At 30.7% G+C, this 15,439-nt stretch overlaps 1 protein-coding gene across 4 annotated transcripts in view; it reads left to right on the top strand.

The window, feature by feature from the left end:
• Positions 1 to 15,439, top strand: part of pps (protein partner of snf) — a 208,876-nt gene that overhangs the window by 125,851 nt on the left and 67,586 nt on the right. For all 4 annotated transcript variants that reach the window (XM_075373576.1, XM_075373568.1, XM_075373551.1 and 1 more), the window contains 2 exons: positions 4,826 to 4,917; positions 10,155 to 10,262. In XM_075373576.1, the coding sequence (XP_075229691.1) occupies positions 4,826 to 4,917; positions 10,155 to 10,262 (200 nt within the window). The remainder of the gene's footprint in view (positions 1 to 4,825; positions 4,918 to 10,154; positions 10,263 to 15,439) is intronic.

Below are 15,439 nucleotides of genomic sequence, written 5' to 3'. Positions count from 1 at the left end.
AATGGTGTTTAATTAAATTTTTCCCCACTATAAATGAATATTATACATATTTCTGTAGAATGCTTTTGGACTAAAAAAAGTGGAAAAAGAACATTGTTAGTAAAATTAAGAGATAACATATAACCCTGTGAAAAAATATAAAAAATTCAAGTGGGGCAACAGATGTCAAATGTGAAAATATAATTATGTGAACCTTTTTGAGAAAACTAGCATATATATATATATATATATATATATATATATATATATATATATATATATATATATGCTAGTATATAATTAAATGGTAATTACGTTTTGAAATAACTTATTGTCAGATTAGTGTAAGTCTATATCACATTACAACATCAAATGATATACTACTAATGGTTTGAAAGTCGATATATGTAGGGTAACTAGGTACAAAAATTTTCTGAAATATTAATTTGTATAATTCTGCACACTATAAATTTTCTAACCATGAGTTATTCTGATATGCTTACTTAGCCTACTATTGTGCTGATGCTTTTTGGTCTTATACAATCTGTATTTGATCAGGAATTATATTGCATGCCACTGTTGACAAAATATCTGTCTGAGTAATCATTAATCTATTGTATTGTGTAGAATTTAATATTAATCATTGCCTGTAAAACTATATTCAAACTATGCATTGGGAATGGTCCCATGAGATCTTGTGTTATTAAAAGAGGTATGATGGTAGTACACATGTGCTAAGTTATTAAGGATTGAACAGAGATTCTGTAAATTTAGAATTTATTCTTTAGGAACCATAGTTAATACTGCAGTAATTACTAGATTTGAACTGAATAGGAAGAAAAGCTTATGAAGAAAAATATTATTAGCTATTTGAATTAACATTGTGAATTAAGTTTGACCTGTATCTGATATTGAGTGGCTAAATGTATTCCTTCTACTTCAGAATTATTCTTAATGTAATTCTGTGATATAGTTTAAAGAACATCTCTACCAGCCATACTTCTGAATAATAGCAGGGGTTGGTTTAAACTAAGTAGTGTAGTTTTATGAGCTGCAGTATATTTATATTAATTTACTTTTTTTTTCATCTGGGTAGCATGTTTCTCATATTTAAATTTTTTATTTAGTATGTCCTCTATTTGCTAAACCTTCCTCTATAGCTAATGCCATTTTTTATTTATAAATAACAACTGAAGATAAAATAGGATAAGGCTACATAACATTTAAACTAAATAATTTTTAAATGTTTGTCCATTCTATCATTACAGTCATCAAAAAAATTATATCTTCCATTTTTAACATCCTTACTGTATGGTATATCCAATCACTAAATCATAATTCTTGCCTGTACTAATTTGTTTTAAATCTTGTACATTGTCTCCTGATAGTAGTATAAAAGTATATTATTGTTTGAAGTTCCAATGTGATGAAAATTTATAAATACATTTTTAAAAAATATTTTTTTTATTTAAAAATATCAAATGTGTTTATTAAAACCAGATTTATAAAAAAAAAATATGTTGACCTCTCTTCTCTAGTAAACATAAGTTTTCTTTGTAAACATCTTTAAAAAAATTTATCTTTTTTAAAGCTTTTGTAACAACTGTCTATGGTGGGTTTTTATTCCTAAAAGAGTTTTGATTTTAAATCAATAAGTTTTAATTGGTGACATTTAATTTAAATGCCATGATTACAGCTTTCCTAATAGCTGTAAAGAAAAATTAAGCAGTTGACACTTTATTCATAAAAAATTCACTTTAAACAAAGTATGTTACATAATCAGCTGATTAAAGCTGATAAAATCTTTGTAATTAATTTTTTTTTAAGATGGTTGTGATTGAAATAGAGACTTAATGAAGCAACAGATAAAATCTTGTAATAAAATTTTCACCTAAACACTTATTAATAGCACCTTGTTTCAGTATAAAAAAATTATCAAGAATAAAAAGTTATTTTGCTAAGGATGAAAAGTTATGTACATTAAATTTATCTAAATCTCTTTCTATTGTACAATAATAAATAAAAAATAAAGGTAATTTTTATGAAGATATATGCTGTATCTCAGATATAAATATATAAGGTTTAAAATTGGATATTTGATAGCTTATTTATGTGTTGTTTACAAAATATGGCTCTGCCTCTTCTCCAAAATAGTAAAAAATCCTTATGTGGGATTCAATTCCAGTAATATATTTTAATGTCTTCTTACGTTTTGCCTTTTTTCCTTTATTTTTAGAGTTAAGAGCGGAGCACCATTTTCCATTCTAACCCTGTAGTTGCCCTATTTCATACTATTATCCTGTACTTGTCAGTTTTTTTGATAAGGAGATCCCATTTGCTGTTGTTTAGAGTGATGATAAAAATGGCGTCTTTCCATATTATTTTGCTGGAAGGAGTGAGAGAGACATATAAATGTTTTATATAGTAGTATAACTTAAAATTTGTGATTCTTAATTTTAGTCAATTATGAAAGTACTCAGATTTCTTGAATACACACATTTATTCTGATTTTATTCTCTAAGCTGTAAAATAAAATTGGTAGAAGAGTTTTCTATAGTTTTCACAAATTAGTGGCAAAAATGTTTGAGCTTTATATTGAAACTATAGCTGGGAAGCCAGGTGACCTCCATGCAGATCTTTTATTCATTGCAAAGTGAAAAAGGTAGTTCATCAATCAAACCACCCTTTTCTCTGGCACAAAATGCTTTCTTAGTTTTACATTACTGTTATTTTAATATGAAATATTACAATGCCTTTCATAAATAGTTGAAAAGTGAGGTTTTCAGAAATTCTTCTTCAGAATCTGTTGTAGAAACTAGAATACTTTTTCAAATATATTGTTTTTTTATAATCTCATCTACATTTGATTGTAGTAATGTGCATTTTGCTGCCGTTTAATTTACTTAACATATCTGATTCCAAGATTAAAATATGTGCTTTCTTCAAATGAGAATCACATTCTTCCACTTTTTTTCCTGAGGTTTTGTTTTCTTCCATTACGTTACAGTAAGCTTACTGTATAGTATGTGTTAACAGAAACTATACTTCATTTACATTCATAAATATCCTCATTCATCCTCTGAAGTAATACCTTACAGTGGTTCCGGAGGTCAGAAAAAAGAAAGAGGTATTATTAAAATCTTAATCTCTAATGGACTACCTACCTTCTTTTAAATTAACCACCAATCAAAAGAGAAAAACAGATAGCAAATTCCAGGTTGAAGTGCAAAGTCTTAAGTGTTTAATGCAAAGAGCATAGAAAATAAGGGGAAGTTTTAAGACTGTAAAGGTAATAAAAATGATGTGTTACAGTATTACTGAAAGGACACATAGAAAGAGACTGTAATAATTAATTTTTTTTTGCTCAAACTTTAATAAAAGATAATAGGATATCTGCAATTTTTAATGTTGACTGGGTAGAGATGTTTTGTAGTATGTAAAGTGCCCAACATTTTTTCTTCACATCAATTGGAGGATCGATAATGATATGGTCAGTGCTTTAGTGGAGTGTGGTATCTGATATGCTCATATACTTTGTATGTAATATTCAGATTCATTTTTAAATTTTTTGATATAGTTGGTAACATCTCTCTTTATTGGATCTTGGGCCACTGTAGAATATGGAGGCTGAGTTTGCAGTAACAAAAGCCTTAATTTGTATCGCATTTTACAAGTATACTAATACACCAGACTTTATAAATGTAGTAAAGAAATTCACTAATGATAAGTGGCAAGCGGAGTTGAATACCAAAGCTGGAAACAAATTCTTTTGCATTAAAATATAGTGTTACCCTGGTTGTACTCAAATCAGTATAGTAAAAATTTATGAAGTATTGCTGGTTGCTTACTGTTTGCTCATTTTGGAGAAATGCATTATCTTTTACAAAGTTTTTCTTTAAGGTGAATTCTGTATTCAGTGTTATGCTATTAATACCTCCTTTTATCCTGTGCTTTTAGAAGTATTTGCATTAACATTTTATTATCCTAAATAATGTAAAGTTAAATTAAATACTCATATAAAGAAGGAAAAAGTAAAAGTAACAGAGCTTAACCGCAAACTGCTGTTTAGCACCTTTTGGTGTCATCCACTTGTAACTTACCACTTATCAGCTAAGATGAAAATCCACTATTCCCTGTAGATCCTTGTTAAGATTAAGAGAATAAAAAATTAAATTTTGGGTAAGAGTGAATCACTTACAAAAAACTAAGAAGTCTTAATGACTAGTCAAAATCAAATAACTGGAAAAAAAAATTCCTGAAAATTATGGACATGTGTAAGACCAGTGCAATGTGTAAGACCACTGAAGTTGAAATTGAATTGCAATGTAATCTTAAAACAGTCAGCCAGAATCATGTTTCAGTGTACTTAAATTATAAATATTTTATCCTTGTAAAAGTTATCCTTAGATAGGGTAAATGTTTCAGTGACTACTGTTTAGTGCTTTACAATGCTTCTTAATGCACTAACTAAAACTGACCAATTGTGGCTATTTACAAAACAAAGTGAGAAAATAGTTGGTTAAAAAGTGATTTTGTTTTACAGAAAAATTACTTTGGTATATAACATTTTGATTGAGTACAACCAAATTTTTTAAACAGAATAGAATAGAATAAGTTATTATAGTTATTCTCATTTAGTCATTTGATAAGTTATAACATGCATGGGTTTCTTTATATTACAGTCAGAAATTTCATTTACAGTTATGTGTTAAATGTGAGGCATCAATAAAAATTATATATATATTTTTTTTAATTTGTTGATTCCAAGCTTAGAAAATTTGTGTATAAATAATCATAAATCTAAAACTTGCATAACACTTTTATTGAATATATTTTCTTGTGACAGGAGCTGGAGGTTGTACCAAAACAACCTGCATCGATAGCTGCTTCAAAAGGAAGACGGAAATCTTCAATGGAATCTAAAGCATCAAGTGCACGGTTAGTAAAAGAGTAATAATTAGCTTTCAATTGATATTCTTAACATGAACTTCATTTGTTATTCTACACTTTTATTTTATATAGTTATTAAGTCCTTATGTGTATTAATTTATATTGGCTGAGTTTTAATCTGTTATACTGATCAATGGTCTGTTTGTTGCAAGAGTTTCAGAAACAATACCTTACTTTGTTTCTTTGTTGTTCTTAAATCAATAGGTCTCCAAATCTAGAATTTTTTATTTTAAGGCTGTGTCGATTACTTGACAAATAACAGACAAAACAATTGAAAATATATTATCATATTTATTTGTATGAAATGTATTAATCTTCTGTATAATTTTTTCAATTCACTTGTGTTCTTTGTATACTTCAATAGTTTGATCCTCTGAAGATGTTAATATTACCAAAAGTGTTTAGTAAAATGTAACATATTATGTACGTGGCATTCTTAAAGGTAAGAAAGAAAAAATATTCACTTAAAATGAAATAATAAAGAGGCCGCACCTTAATCAGTCTTCATTCTTCAGTTATAACTTACTTTAAAAAATTAAATATATTCAAATTATTTACAGAGTGAACATAAATTATTCTGTACATTTTAGGGGTTAATAGAAAATCAACAAAGCAATGTAGTATGCATTTATTTTCAAACATCAGTGTAGATACTAGTTACTATGACCTTGAATGAATATGTTAGCACGATATAATGACTGGAGGGGATCATCAGTTGAGCAGTAGCTATGCCAGAAATGTGCATAGGTGTGAAATGTTCATTGGTTTTTGTGAAAGCAGATCTGTTATTAAAAGTTCTTAGATGTTTTTGTTTAGCGTACTGCCTCCTCCTTATAAAGCATCTTTTAAATGTTAGTATCAGCAGTTTAAGGATGCAGGAAGTATAATACACAAAAAAAGATGCTGGCAGAAATCCCATATCTAAGGAAGTTGTGGACAGAGTAAAAAAAGCTTTACAGAGAAGCTGAGATAAATCTACTTGTGTGAATTTAGAATTGGGAATACTGCAATTGATAGTTGGGAAGGTTCTATACACAAGTTCCTAAAACTTCATTCACGCAATTCAGTTGGGACATGCAGTTGAAGATGACGATTAACCATTTCATTAAAATTTTGCTAAGGACATTCTTGACAAAGTGAACAAAGAGCTGCCCTCCGTGTTTCTGGTCACATTAACCATCATGGTTGTTGGATTTGGAGTAGCGAGAACCCTCATGCCATTTGACAAACACAATGTGATAGCTCAAAAATGAATGTTTGGTGTGTATTGACTTCTTGTGAAGTGATGAGATCATTTGCCATGGTAGAGTCTATGGTTACTAGAGCTATTTATCTAGACATGTTTCAAGAGTATGTAGTACCAAAATTTGAACATCAGTAACCCTTCATTTACTTCCAAGATGACACACCACCACACTGGGGTTTATGTGTTCGGTACTGTTGTGTAATGTTGATGTTCAGATTAAATAATTGTTTTATTAATATAGTCTGGCAAGACTAAAGGCTGATTGTAGTCAAGCTAACATTTCAGACGTCGAATCAAGTTGTAGATTTGTATCAGTTGCTTGTAAAATCATTTTAATAAATGTTGTTTATTAACTCAGCTATGTTTTATTAAAACACGTGGTATATTATAGTGCAGTATGGTAAAATAGAAAATTATGTTTCATCTTTAAATTTAAAAAAAATTCAGTTCATAATTTGTATCAGTGTGAGATTTAGTACATGATAGGCTTATTGCAAATTTGTATATAAATTAGTGAGTAATTTAAGAAAATAGTTTCAGTAAAATCTACCATTTTCTTTGAAACTGTCTGGCAATTTATCTGAAAACTGGAAAAATATTTAACCCATTCCCGTCTAAGTTTTAAATAAAAAACTTTCCTGGCCCACAGGACTGTTTTTTTTGTTTTCTAGTAAACTACACAGTATAACATTACAGAATATATTTAGCTGAACAGATCTTGCAAATATTCAGTTACCAAAATGCAATCTTGGGGACCAGCCATCAGCATCCGGTGATAATCCACTTTATCTTCAGGCAAAAAAGTGGGTCAAAAAATACCTTCTACAAGCATGGCAAGACGTGGTTTTCTTGCATGGCAAGAAAAATGTCTAAAGTGTATAGTGCTCAAGGAAGAGGAAGTGAAACAAAGTATGTGCAAAAGTACTTGATTTGAAGAGTATCATACAATAGTAAATTACTGAAAATGTAAATATACTTTTTAAATAGTGTATATAAAGTTGGTTGGAAACAAGTTTGTGCTACAAATTATTGCTAAGTAATAGTTTCTACATTCATATTGATAGTCTATAGACTATCCCAACCAACTTTATGTACACTATTTAAAAAGTATATTTACATTTTCAGTAATTTACTATTGTATGATACTCTTCAAATCAAGTACTTTTGCATGTACTTTGTTTCACTTCCTCTTCCTTGAGCACTATACACTTTAGACATTTTTCTTGCCATGCTTGTAGAAGGTATTTTTTGACCCACTTTTTTGCCTGAAGATAAAGTGGATTATCACCGGATGCTGATGGCTGGTCCCCAAGATTGCATTTTGGTAACTGAATATTTGCAAGATCTGTTCAGCTAAATATATTCTGAATTCTCAGATATTGCATGCTTATGTTTAGTTGTTCTTTTGGCAACCATATTATGTATTAAACTAATGTATAAAAAAGCCAAAAAATATTTTTTTATATCCTTTCATGCATCTTGCTTGTCAATAGCACATATATTTTTATTATAGTCAACCACTACATTAGATCTTAATGTATTTTAGGGTTATGTTTCCTTTTTTCTTGTTGAGGAATGGTACTCATGGTGTTCTTCATGGGCATGAAGTGTGGACAACATTGTTGCCATCTTCCGGTCATGCCACTTCAGAGACAACAAATTTTTACAGGAAGAAATTGACAGTTCACCTTTTTTCAGTTTTATTCTTCTCTGATCTTTTCCTTCTAATTTCTAAGGTTCCCACAGCAAAAGTATCTCGATTGAGAACCAGTCTGTGTAATTTCAGTGAACTTTACTAGTTATCCATGTACAGAACACTCAACTCTAAAACATCTTCACTAATTAGATTTTCTGTAGTTTCAGATCCTGTGGCCTTACCAGTATAAATGTTAAAATTATAACACTTGCCTGTGACTGAATCATAACATTTTAAATCTTAATCCCAAATGTTTGCCCTCTTCTTAAGATTGAACTGTGTACAGGAAAGTCTTCCTCGAAACAGCATCAAACTTTTATTAATGGAAACATATTTTCCTGGTGTGGAAATTTTTTTAAAACATTGAATAAATAAATTAACCACACCTTATTTTCCTCATTTTGTCATTTTCATCTGAGAATGATGAAAAATGAAGGAAACAAGAAATCATTTTGAAATGATCACAGGACATTGTTTCTCCAATAGTAGGAGAGAATAAAATTTTTCTTGTAGGTCAGTATTTATTGGTACTATCTTTAGAATTCTGTGCCATAATAATTACCAAGCAATATATGCCTTCAGTTCATCTATCCATTTTACTCTGCCATTCCTGCTGCATCAGTTCTTTCCTTTGCATATTTATTTGTCTCATTGCAAATCTGAGTCCACTTCTTTTTTTTTTTTTTTAAATTTGAAATTCGAATTGTTCACCCAAAAAGTTTTTGAAAACATCTAATGTGGTTAAATTTTCAGAATTGTTGGGAAATTATCGGATTAATGCCAGAATTACCTGAAAATGCAATGTTTTTTACCACATTAGTAACAGTTATGCAATTCCAAGTTGAAAGTAATTTTAAAAATTAAAGCGCTTATGGTAGTACAAAAGTGTCCTGAATATCCTTTTAAGATTTCTTGTGCTGTTTATTTTGGAGGTAACTCGTGTTTGGTTGTTGTGGATTGTTATTCGAGATAGATAAGTAGTTATAGCAGGTAATATATCATTTGGATCTTGAGAATTTATTGTGTTTTCTAGAGAATGGAGTTTTAAAATAACTTCTAGTCTAGATATCCACAAAGTAACAACAGCTTGACCAAAAAAGATGTTAAAAGGATCAAAAGAAAGTGTTGAAGAGTAAGAATTAATGTTGTTGAAATATCAAAGTACACTTTGTTGGTTCTGATTATTCAGATGTCTGTTGTTAAGAACTAAAATTCCTGTTTTTTAAAAAATAAATTAGTAAGCTTAGGATACAAAGACAATCTAATAAAATTTGTGAAAAAAGAAAATCTAAGATTAAACAATATTGTGATGGTAGTTGTAAGAAAGAAAATATGTTAAAGGTAAGCAATAATATAACATACTGGGATGAAAACTCTAAATCCAGCTGTCATTGTTGATAAACATAGCACTCCAAGATTTTATTGGATTAAAGATGCAAATATTCAGGTTAAACATAGAAATACGTTTTCATATTAGAAAATCTTATAATCCTATTAAATTTAATTGTGATTTTGACTTTAATGATGATGTTATTTATAATAATGATCATTACAATTTCCTAATAATTCTAAGAAATAGTATGATTATTTTGTTATAATTGTAGAAATGGCAATGAGTAATAATTGTTTAAGGTAATAAGTATATTACAAGGTAAGGTAAGAATGTAAAAAGCTTGTGCCATTTGATTTGTAAATTGTAAAAAAATTGTTTTATGGCAATTGATAATTGTTAATTTGTTGATATGGTTGAATGAGACAGGCTGATGGTCAAGCCAACATATAAGACATCTAGTTAAGCTGTAAATTTGTATAAAGCGCTTGCAAAATCATTTTAATAAATCTTGTTATTTATTAACTTGGCTAAGTTTTATTGCAATACATGGTACAACAGGGACTAGCTACATGAAAAATTTCCTCAACATTGGATTGGTTGTGATTGACCAATTACCTGGCCATTGTGCCACTTGATCTCTTTCTTTGGGGGTTTTTCAAAGATAGGGTGTATGCAATGAAGGTTGTCAACATCAGTGAACTAAAAAGAAAAATTGTAGGTGTAAATAATGGAATAACTCCACATATTCTTCATAATGTTTAGCATGAAATTGAATATGATCTAGATTTATGTATTATAGATTTATTTATGTACTATTCCGCCTGCTACAAACAAGATGTACTTTATATAGTAATTATTGACTCTTTTATACTTTCTATTACAATTCTTTTTTTTATATGATTTGTGTTCAAGCATAATTTTATACAAACACACTTATTTTTCATTTTCAGACTGTCTACTTCAGAAGAAGAAATCCCATCTGATGAAGATGGCAGCTATAATTCTGAGGATGATCCAGATAGACTATGGTGCATATGTAAAAAACCTCATAACAATAGGTATGTTTCAGTTTTCTGAATTTTTTAGTATATCTTGTTCAGGTAAAGAGTACCATTGTTGAAAGACATTAGTTGCTGTTAAAATAAATTAGGCAATGTGGTTTCATTAAAATAATTAACCCTCTCTCTCTTTTTTCCTGTTTAGCCTCTGGTAACTACCGTTTAGATAATTGCTTCAGAGGATGAACGAGGATGATATGTATGAGTGTAAATGAAGTGTAGTCTTCTACATTCTCAGTTTGACCATTCCTGAGATGTGTGGTTAATTGAAACCCAACCACCAAAGAACACCGGTATCCACGATCTAGTATTCAAATCCGTGTAAAAATAACTGGCTTTACTAGGACATAAACGCTGTAACTCTCGACTTTCCAAATCAGCTGATTTGGGAAGACGCATTAACCACTAGACTAACCCGATGGGTTAAAATAATTAACCCTAGATACAATAAAACCCACTTATAACATAACCAGTTTTATCAATTCTCTATGTGTAACAACATTCTTGCTTTTGCAATATTAATGTTATAAATAGTGTTTTGTGAAAGTTTATTTCATTTTTTATTATAAAATATTTTCACTTTTTTTTCTGTATGTCTTGAATAAATAATAATGAACATAACACTAAGAAAGCATTAAAAAATTGTTACTCTTTTTGAGCATATCAGTATGACACAATGTCAAGTAACTTTAGAGTGTGTTGTTGGACTAGGGACTGTGAGTGCTATTCTAAAACAATTAAAATAAACTGGTTTCTTTTCACCTGAAAGGAAAGGCAAATGGGACCGTAAAAGAAAAACTACTATTACTAATGTAAACTTTATCCAAATTATTTGCTGTGGACTTGAATTGAGAATTAGCAACCAGTGAAACAGATTTACACATGACAACTGTCGTCAGATGCAGACATCTTGCAGCTGGACAGAAAGCTTGTCAGCCAGTTAAAAAGCAGCTTTTAGCACCAGCAATGTGCAAAAAAGGCTCTCGTGGGCCAAAATACATGTTAACTTGACCAAAGAAGACTGGAAAAATGTTACGTTTTCTGACAAGTCACATTTTTATGTTCAGGAACAAAGTTGGTGAAGTTATATCTACCTGAGGAGAAAAATGCAATGGTTTTATCCATTGCAGTGGATAAAACCATTAAAATCCATCCAGTGGATAACTTTTTGAACTGCTAATGTAGAGTTCTAAATTTAAAAGTCCTTTTAAATAATTATCTTTGGATATACAGAGTTCTCATTTGCAAAGAGTGATAGTGAATGGTTCAAGATTTTCTAAAAAATCTGAATGGCAGAGAACACCACTTCCCTGTGGCACTCCACGTTCTAAGTTTTAAAGTGAGGGCCTACATTTCATATGTGCATTCTTAACAAAAGGTGAAATTTCAACTGCCTTTCTGTACTCGTTTGATGACTTAATATAATAAAAGCTGACGTCTGAATACAAATTGTGAATTAGGCTGTCAGTGATATGCTGTGAGCTGATTTGACTGCCTGCATTAAAAGGGTGTATATAACATTCTAAATGTATAAAAGTGTACTTACATGTAACATTTTATTACTGTATTTCTTAAAGGTAGAAAATAAATATGACTGTAAAATATGCTAATTAATAAAAATTATTAAATAATAATTGTAATAAATAAAGAATGTCATTATTTTTTTAACATAAGATTATAATTCACTTTTGATTGCAAAGGCAGCAGGATGATAGGTGATTTGAGGTCTAAACTCCTGAAAGAAATAGACTGCCTGTGCTATTCAGTTTCAACTAAACATGTTGCTAATTTTAAAGAATGCTTGTTCTGGTTGTTTTTACTTTATTTTTATAATTTTACTTACAATCCTCTACCTTTACTTACAAGGAATAATAAGGATAAAATCAAAACCTAAACCGACAACGATTGTTAACGTCTATATGCATACAAGCGCCCATGATGATGATGAGGTAGAGTGCGTATACGAAGAGATTGATGAAGCAATTAAACACGTAAAAGGAGATGAAAATTTAATAATAGTTGGAGATTGGAATGCAAGCATTGGAAAAGGCAAGGAAGGAAATATAGTGGGTGAATACGGGCTGGGCAAAAGGAATGAAAGAGGGGACCGACTTATAGAATTTTGCACAAAGTATAATTTAGTAATTGCCAACACCCAATTTAAAAATCATAATAGAAGAATATACACTTGGAAAAAGCCAGGCGATACTGCAAGGTATCAGATAGATTATATCATGGTTAAGCAAAGATTTAGAAATCAACTCATCGACTGCAAAACTTACCCTGGAGCAGACATTGATAGCGACCATAATTTGGTGATAATGAAATGTAGATTGGGGTTTAAAAACCTGAAGAAAAGGTGTCACATGAATCGGTGGAATTTAGAGAAGCTTGAGGAAGAGGAGGTAAAGAAGATTTTTGAGGAGGACATCGCAAGAGGTCTGAGTAAAATAGATAAGGTAGAAAATGTAGAAGAAGAATGGAAGATTGTTAAAAAGGAAATTCTTAAATCAGCAGAAGCAAACTTAGGCGGAATGAAGAGAACCGGTAGAAAACCTTGGGTTTCAGACGATATATTGCAGCTGATGGATGAACGTAGAAAATATAAGAATGCTAGTGATGAAGAAAGTAAAAGGAACTATCGGAAATTAAGAAATGCTATAAACAGGAAGTGCAAACTGGTGAAAGAAGAGTGGATTAAAGAAAAGTGTTCAGAAGTGGAAAGAGAAATGAAGATTGGTAAAATAGACGGAGCATACAGGAAAGTTAAGGAAAATTTTGGGGTACATAAATTAAAATCTAATAATGTGTTAAACAAAGATGGTACACCAATGTATAATACGAAAGGTAAAGTCGATAGATGGGTGGAATATATTGAAGAGTTATACGGAGGAAATGAATTAGAAAATGGTGTTATAGAGGAAGAAGAGGAAGTCAGAGGATGAAAGGGGAGAAATAATACTGAGATCTGAATTTAAGAGAGCATTAAAAGATTTAAATGGCAGAAAGGCTCCTGGAATAGACGGAATACCTGTAGAATTACTGCGCAGTGCAGGTGAGGAAGCGATTGATAGATTATACAAACTGGTGTGTAATATTTATGAAAATGGGGAATTTCCATCAGACTTCAAAAAAAGTGTTATAGTTATGATACCAAAGAAAGCAGGGGCAGATAAATGTGAAGAATACAGAACAATTAGTTTAACTAGTCATGCATCAAAAATCTTAACTAGAATTTTATACAGAAGAATTGAGAGGAGAGTGGAAGAAGTGTTAGGAGAAGACCAATTTGGTTTCAGGAAAAGTATAGGGACAAGGGAAGCAATTTTAGGCCTCAGATTAATAGTAGAAGGAAGATTAAAGAAAAACAAACCAACATACTTGGCGTTTATAGACCTAGAAAAGGCATTCGATAACGTAGACTGGAATAAAATGTTCAGCATTTTAAAAAAATTAGGGTTCAAATACAGAGATAGAAGAACAATTGCTAACATGTACAGGAACCAAACAGCAACAATAACAATTGAAGAACATAAGAAAGAAGCCCTAATAAGAAAGGGAGTCCGACAAGGATGTTCCCTATCTCCGTTACTTTTTAATCTTTACATGGAACTAGCAGTTAATGATGTTAAAGAACAATTTAGATTCGGAGTAACAGTACAAGGTGAAAAGATAAAGATGCTACGATTTGCTGATGATATAGTAATTCTAGCCGAGAGTAAAAAGGATTTAGAAGAAACAATGAACGGCATAGATGAAGTCCTACGCAAGAACTATCGCATGAAAATAAACAAGAACAAAACAAAAGTAATGAAATGTAGTAGAAATAACAAAGATGGACCGCTGAATGTGAAAATAGGAGGAGAAAAGATTATGGAGGTAGAAGAATTTTGTTATTTGGGAAGTAAAATTACTAAAGATGGACGAAGCAGGAGCGATATAAAATGCCGAATAGCACAAGCTAAATGAGCCTTCAGTAAGAAATATAATTTGTTTACATCAAAAATTAATTTAAATGTCAGGAAAAGATTTTTGAAAGTGTATGTTTGGAGTGTCGCTTTATATGGAAGTGAAACTTGGACAATCAGAGTATCTGAGAAGAAAAAATTAGAAGCTTTTGAAATGTGGTGCTATAGGAGAATGTTAAAAATCAGATGGGTGGATAAAGTGACAAATGAAGAGGTATTGCGACAAATAGATGAAGAAAGAAGCATTTGGAAAAATATAGTTAAAAGAAGAGACAGACTTATAGGCCACATACTAAGGCATCCTGGAATAGTCGCTTTAATATTGGAAGGACAGGTAGAAGGGAAAAATTGTGTAGGCAGGCCACGTTTGGAGTATGTAAAACAAATTGTTGGGGATGTAGGATGTAGAGGGTATACTGAAATGAAACGACTAGCACTAGATAGGGAATCTTGGAGAGCTGCATCAAACCAGTCAAATGACTGAAGACAAAAAAAAAAAGTACAAATTTCATCGTATTTTATGTAAAAAAAGACAGTGTTTTAGAGATAAATAGAAAAATATTATTTCAAATAAACAAAATTATATCTTTTTTACACAAAAACTAAAGAAAATTAAAGAAAAAAAAAAAAATATATATATATGCAGGGTGTCCCATATAAAACGCAACCCATCTTATATTGGTAGGTATTGAAATATTAAAAAGGCATGTGTAAATGTAAATGCAATTTTTATTATTACCATCCATTACCTTACATTTAGAGTAAATGTTGGAAGTGGCCGCCATCTTCTTGAATACAAGCTTCCATTCTTTTTACAGCGTTTTTTGCAACTTTTTTCAAAGTTTGTGGCTGGATATTTAATACAGCTTGTTCAATATTGACTTTCAAGTGTTCGTGGTTTGTTGCTGTGGGCTTTTTCTTTGAGGTAACCCCATAGAAAAATATCCGCCGCAGTCAAATCTGGAGATCTTGGTGGCCACAAGCCTTGACCGATAACACAATTACCAAAGAATTCCTCAACAAAATCAGAAGTTGAACCTGCGTAGTGCGATGTCGCACCGTCATGTTGTAGCCAGCAGTGTCTGTCTTCCTCTTCCAAGAGTGCAATGAACTGAAATAAAATATCCTGATATCGTTCTACATTAATGGTGTACTCGAAAAAAAATAGGACCGATTATTTTCCTCCGCGATATGGCGCACCACAACCAT

The sequence above is a fragment of the Lycorma delicatula genome, chromosome 1 (assembly GCF_047948215.1).
Source record: "Lycorma delicatula isolate Av1 chromosome 1, ASM4794821v1, whole genome shotgun sequence".
In the NCBI taxonomy this organism is placed as follows: domain Eukaryota; kingdom Metazoa; phylum Arthropoda; class Insecta; order Hemiptera; family Fulgoridae; genus Lycorma; species Lycorma delicatula.
Note: the sequence above shows the minus strand (reverse complement) of the source record. Positions and strands in the feature narration are given on the sequence as shown.